This window comes from Cricetulus griseus, chromosome 4 (assembly GCF_003668045.3).
Source record: "Cricetulus griseus strain 17A/GY chromosome 4, alternate assembly CriGri-PICRH-1.0, whole genome shotgun sequence".
NCBI classification, from domain to species: Eukaryota; Metazoa; Chordata; class Mammalia; order Rodentia; family Cricetidae; genus Cricetulus; species Cricetulus griseus.
The window spans coordinates 33,197,708-33,204,589 of record NC_048597.1 but is presented as its reverse complement, the minus strand read 5'-3'; the positions used below and the strand labels follow the sequence as shown (position 1 = coordinate 33,204,589).

The 6,882-nt window shown below is 37.5% G+C and overlaps 1 protein-coding gene across 1 annotated transcript; it reads right to left on the bottom strand.

Moving 5' to 3' along the window:
- Window positions 1–5,343: 5,343 nt before the first annotated feature.
- Window positions 5,344–6,623, bottom strand: LOC100750595 (olfactory receptor 5AC1-like). The gene has a single exon (XM_027413330.2). It carries the CDS (start codon window positions 6,604–6,606, stop codon window positions 5,689–5,691), a length of 918 nt encoding a protein of 305 aa, XP_027269131.1. The 5' UTR covers window positions 6,607–6,623; the 3' UTR covers window positions 5,344–5,688.
- Window positions 6,624–6,882: the final 259 nt, after the last annotated feature.

Below are 6,882 nucleotides of genomic sequence, written 5' to 3'. Positions count from 1 at the left end.
ATTACAGGGAAGTGAATGAGATAGAGATGCATGACATTAAACACAGAAAGAATAAATAAAAATACAGGGCATTTAAAATTACATATTCAGATACAGAAAAATTAAAATGAACTGATATTTTCATTATATATAAAGATAACTCAAAATAAGTTAATGGCTTAAATAAAAATAAATTATAGATTCTATTACAAGCAAAAATCCTAATATGATACCCTGGAGAATCATTTATTGAACATTATCCCCAAAATAAGTTAAATTAGATCATATAGCTTTTTTACAAAATATCTCAAAATAACCAATTGAATTTGTAACCTATATGATGGGACAAAACCATATCCAAGCAATGTATTTGATAAGCGTTAGATATGAAAGACACAGAGAACAAAAACATGAATATCATGAAAAGTGTTTAGGATGGGAGTACATGAAATCGATTTTTTGGTAAAATGATAATGTAAAAAATATCCAGAGATCTACAAGGTTGACCCCAACTAACAATCTAAGCAATAGTTGAGAGGCTACCTTAAATGCCCTTCTCTGATAATGAGACCTAGAACCTTCATCCAGTAGCTGATGGAAGCAGAAGCAGAGATCCACAGGTAAACACTGAGCTGAACTCTGGAATCCAGTTGCAGAGAGGGAGGAGTGGTGAGCAACTGGATCAAGACCAGGCTGGTGAAACCCAAAGAAACAACTGACCTGAACAAGGGGGAGCTCATGGACCCCAGAATGATAGCTGGGAAACCAGCATAGGACTGTTCCAGATCCCCTGAACCAGGATGTCAGTTTGGAGGTCTGGGCAATCTATGGGGCCTCTGGTAGTGGATCAGTATCTATCCCAAGTACACAAATGGACTTTCGGAGGCCATTCCACATAGAGGGATACTCTCGCAGACTAGACACAAGGGGGAGTGTCTAGGCCCTGCTCCAAATGATATGACAGACTTTAAAGATCCCCCATGGAAGACCTCACTGTACCTGGAAAGCAGAATGGATTGGGATAGTTGGCCAGTGGGAGGCAGGGGAGGCGGAAAGGGAGAGGGAACTGAGATTGACGTAAACGAAGCTTGTTTCTAATTTAAATAAAAAACAAAAAAGAAAAAATATCCAGCAGATCACACACATACACACACACACACACACACACACACACACACACACACACACAGACACACAATATTACTTCTGTCTTGTCTGAAGTTTAGAATGTTGTTTCCAAATATGCATTATATAATACTCACTGCATATTTATAAACAAAATTCTGAACAAGGTAAACATTTTTGATAATAATCTTACAATTCTAGAAGGTTAAAAATAATAAATATTTCATGAAAATAATGAGGCCAAGAAAAAATTCATTATCATACAAGTATTTGAGTACTTAAACTGTTTAAAATGAACTTTTAAAATGAGTGAAGTATGTGTGCAGCAAGGTAAAAATTTAAAAAAAAGAAGTTAAGAACTTCCTATAATTCAATGAAAATGAATGCATAACATACCCCAAGCATATGGGGCACAATAAAGCTGTGTTAAAAGTGCCTTCATGAAGAATTTGGAGAAATCTCTTTCTAGTGATTAACAACACACCTGAAAGCTATGGAACAAAAAGAAGCAGACAGTCCTAAGGGAAGTAGATGGCAGGAAATAATCTAACTGAGGTCTGAAATCAATAAAATATAAAGAAAATAATACCAAGAATCAATGAGAAAATAAAAAAAATAGAAATAATCCTTATTCACACTAATTAAAAGGCAAAGAGATACTATCAAAACCAACAAAATCCGGCTGGAGAGATGGCTCAGAGGTTAAGAGAACTGGCTGCTCTTCCAGAGGTCCTGAGTTCAATTCCTAGCAACCACATAGTGGCTCACAACCATCCATGATGAGATCTGGTGCCCTCTTCTGGTGTGCAGATATACATGGAAGCAGAATGTTGTATACATAATAAATAAACAAATAAAATCTTTTAAAAAAAGAACCTGTATTCACATTTTAAAAAAAAACAACAAAATCAGAAACAAAAAGGGGGACATGAACAATAGACTATGAGAAAATCCAGAGAATCATTAGGTCATACTTCAAAAACCTGTACTCAATTTGCTCAGGAGATCTTGTCCCCTTCCCCTTCTCTGGGGGACCATGTAAGTTTCTCTTAGAGTCCTCCTTGTTGCCTAACTTGGGGGAGGGGAGAGGGAGATAGGAAAATGAGAAGGGAATAAGAGGTAGAGTTAAGAGGACATAAGGGAGCAGGGAGGTTGTGTAAGGGGAAAAATAGAGGAGAGCAAAATAAGAGATACCAGCAGAGGGGGAGCCAGTATGGGTTTAAAGATAAATCAGGCATTAAGGAAATGTCCAGAGATTACAAGGATGACACCAATTAACCATCTAAGCAACAGTGGCAATGCTACTTTAAATGCCCTCCCCTGATAATAAGATTGATGACTAACTTATATGCCATCCTAGAGCCTTCATCCAGCAGCTGATGGAGGTAGAAGCAGATACCCACAGCTAAACCCTGAACTGAACTGGAATCCAGCTGCAGAGAAGGAGGGGTGATGAGCAAAAGGGTCAAGACATGCTGGTGAAACCCACAGAAACAGCTGACCTGAACAAGGGAAAACTCTTGGTCCCCAGACTGATAGCTGGGAAAGCAGCATGGAACGTATAGGCCCTGAATGTGGGTGTGAGTGAGGAGACCTCAGCAATCTATGGGGCCTCTTGTAGTAGATCAGCACTTATCCCTAGCATAGGAATGGACTTTGAGAGCCCATTTCACATAGAGGGATACTCCCTCAGCCTAGACACATGGGAGAGGGCCTAGGCCCTATCCCAAAGGATACGACAGATTCTGAAAACCCCCATGGCAGACCTCACTCTCCCTGGGGAGCAGAAATGGTATGGGATAGGTAGGGTGTTATTTGGGGGGTAGGGGAGAAGGGGAGGGAGAGGGATCTGGGATTGACATGTAAAACAATCTTGTTTCCAATTTAAATAAAAAATGGAGAGAAAAAAACAAAAACCTGTACTCCACAAAATCTAAAAGAAATGGAAAATTTTCTTAATAAATACCACTTACCAAAGTTAAATCAATATCAGATAAACAATTTAAATAGGCCTAGAAGGAAATAGAAGCAGTCATTAAAAGTCTCCAAAACAAAACAAAAGCCTCCACCTATAGGCATGTGTGGTCCTTTGTCCCCTGTTTGACACCGGACCTGGCAGCGTTATGATCCTGTTCTGCCTCCTCAGCTCTCTGTGCTGTAGTCACCACTCAGTGAAGTTCTCTGCTTCATAGATCAGGATGCAAAGTTAGAGAGTCTTCTTGAAGAAAAAAATTACATGTAACAGAGACATCATATAGTGATTGTAGCAATGACATAAACACAAAGTCTAAATGGCATATTTAAGGAATAGAAATCAGTAAATTTACCATATGACCCAGATATGTCACTCCTTAGTGTATACCCAACAATATCCTACACCACAGAAACGTGTTCAACTATACTCATTGCCACTCTCTTCACCATAGCTATAAAATGTAAACAGCATACCTTTCCTAAGCAGATGAATGAATAAAGGAAATGTGGTATGCAGTAAGAAAAATGAAATAATGAAGTTGTAGGTAAGTGGATGGAAGTAGAAAATACTGTATTGAGTGAGGTAACCGAGACACACAAAGACAAGTGTCATATTTTCTGTACCAGAGAGAAAGCCCACAACTCTTACCTCCTACAAAGGTAGCACAAAAATAATATTAAACTCACAATGTATACTGTTCAGTACTATCTTGTACAAACCAAACAAAAGCAGGTATTGAATTTAACTATCTTGGGTGATCATGGAGATCAGGAAATCAAAATAAGATATTAGATATACATTGTCATATTTTCAAAATATTTTTCCACCTGAAACATAAATTGTCTTTAGCTGTTTTATCCTCTCTACTGATCTAAATCAATATGGCTGAGAAAACGTAATACTGTATAGTTCCCTACTGAGTGAATCACAATGTTAATTAGTATAAGCTTTTATAAAACAGCAGGTATACATAGATAAACAAAGTCGTACACCTATTAACATTTCATAAATGCACAAGGTAAATCCATATGAGTTACACATTTATTAAAAATCAAAAGCTTTTACTCTATATTTAATTAGTCAAATTAGACATAACCTTTTCAGAGTCTTCACTCACAAAAAAACAAACTGCTTGGATTAGAGACCATACATCAGAATAGACAAGACAGATACAGAGGAAACAGAACCAACGTGCATGAAGCCAGTCTGTCCACTGTGGGCTAAAGGTTGTGGGACTCATGAGACTCTTCAAATTTAGTTACAAGGTAGAACATAACATGTCACACATATGTTGACATATTTCCTTTATTACATATTCAGAGGTCCATATCCAACATATTCAGAAGGACAAAAAGGCCATACACTTCCATAATTGCCTTACAGACTCATCCTTATTTTAGAGAAAGAAAAGTCAATTTAATACCTGTTGAAGGTTTCGATTACAGAAAATAGTTATAATCCAGTGGCATCTGCAAGTCAGGAATGAAGGGGCACAACAATATTAATTTAAAATAAATGGTAGAAGTGTTTTATAAAATTTACAATTTTTCTATTATTCTCCATTAATTTTGTAGTACTTTTTGGATTGATGGAGGCTATACACCATGGTGTGCCAGTCAGGGGAAACCCTGCTGCAGTCACTTCTCTCCTTCCACCAAGTGGGTCCTGGAGTTCTGACTCAGGTTGCCAGGCTTGGCAGCAAGTATTGCACTGCTGAGCCAAGCTTTCCATTACATTTTTTGTTTTGTTTTTAAGTTAATAAATTGGTGTATTTTGGGTGGGTGTGACAAAAACCTTTATCCCATTAAGACTATTCATAAGTCTCAAGAAATACTCATTTTAAAGGCTTTGGTTTTTTCAAAATTTAGCATAATTACATATATATTTTTTCTGAAAAGATTTGCTATGAAATTTCCTCAAGCATGAAGAAGGAAAAAGTAGACTTGTGATTGGAGGATTTGTGCATATGTTCAATTTTTTAAAATCAGCAGAGTTTTAAATTTATGATAATTGGGGGAGTTCATCAATCTACTAAAGAAAGTAATTTAATGAGTGTGGATTAAAACTGGGGTAGGGGAGGGGTGATGACTCAGTTGTCAAAGTATGTGCTGCTTTTCTGGAAGATCAGAGTTCTGCTATCTGAGACTCTCACACTCTCACTCAGCATCCCTGGCCACCTGGAACTCCAGATCCATTCTGGAGCTCTCTCTGACTCCTGGGAGCACCAAGACACACATGGTGATTTCTCTCTCTCTCTCCCTCCTTCCTCCCTCTCTCTCTCTGTGTCTTTCATATAAATAAGGGACTCATGAATATTTTCAATACTATTAAAATCAAGTATTTTAGAATGCATGTACCTGGAAAGCAAGGGAATCTTTTTGTTTGCTTCTATTATTATTATTATTATTATTATTATTATTATTATTATTATTGAAAACAGAGTCTTCTCTCACTGAATATTTTAATAATTTCATAACAGACAGGTGTGTGCACTCTAACAATAGGTAAGATTTTTTTATTATTTTCAAAACACACTATCAAATAGTATGATATACTTCAAAAGAGAAAAAAAACATACAGAAACACCTGAAAATTTCAGAAGACAGTGATCATTTTATGACTTTCTTCAGAGCACTTAAAACTTCCTTGTTTCTTAAGCTGTAAATAAAAGGGTTTAGAAGAGGAATCACAACTGTGTAGAACAATGAATACATTTTATTCTGGTGTTTGCCTGATGCAGACCCAGGACTTACATACATGAAGAGGAGAGTGCCATAGAACAAAGAGACAGAAAGCAGGTGGGCACTGCAGGTGAAGAAGGCTTTCTGTCTGCCCTTCTTAGACTTCATGTTCAGAACAGCAAATAGAACACGGGCATAAGAGACTACAATAGTCACAGAGGTACTGATTTGTATGGAAGAAGCAAAAATGAAAGCCACCAGTGCATTAAGAGATGGATCAGTGCAAGAGATTGTGTAGAGTGGCATGATTTCACAGTAGAAATGGTCAATTATATTGGACTTACAGAAAGTTAATCTGAATAATAATCCCACATGAACTATAGGATTTAGGATACCAATTATATATGACATACTTATTAACACAGTGCAGAGTCTTTTGGACATCACAACTGCATAGTGCAGAGGGTTGCATATTGCTACATAGCGATCATAGGCCATTGCTACCAGGAGGAAAATTTCTGCTGTTGCACTGAAACAAAAAAAATAAAATTGGGCAAAACACTCACCCATGGATATCATGTCATTCTTGTTTAAAAATTTCATGAGCATCTTTGGAGTCACAGAGGATGAAGTACAGGCATCAGCAAAGGCTAAATTTCCAAGGAAAAGGTACATGGGAGTGTGAAGATGGGTGTCCTTCCAGATGAGAAAGATTAAGCCAAGGTTGCCCACCATGGTGATGACATAGATGAAGAAGAACACCAGGAACAGGGGGACTTGCAGCTCTGGACGATCTGTTATTCCTCTGAGAACAAACTCAGTCAGCAGGGTCCTGTTTCCTTCCATCACACCCGCTCAAGATGCTCACTACAAACAGAGATAAGACAAAGAAAATATGGCCAAGCCTCAAGGAGAATGGGAACATATTGTAGTCCACATCCCTACATCTCAGATGCTCCTTAGTAAACAAGAACAAAGTCTACTGTTTCTGCTTTGGTAGCTTTCCTGAAATAGAAAATATTTTCTAAACAATTTTGATGTATACTTTTTTCATTTATGTGCATTGGTGTTTTGCCTGCATGTATGTGTGTCTGAGGGTGCTAGGTGACCTGGAACCAAATG

What these genes read in the sequence shown, in the direction of transcription:
- LOC100750595 (XM_027413330.2), bottom strand. Translation starts at nt 6,606, where the DNA reads ATGGAAGGAAACAGGACCCTGCTGACTGAGTTTGTTCTCAGAGGAATA.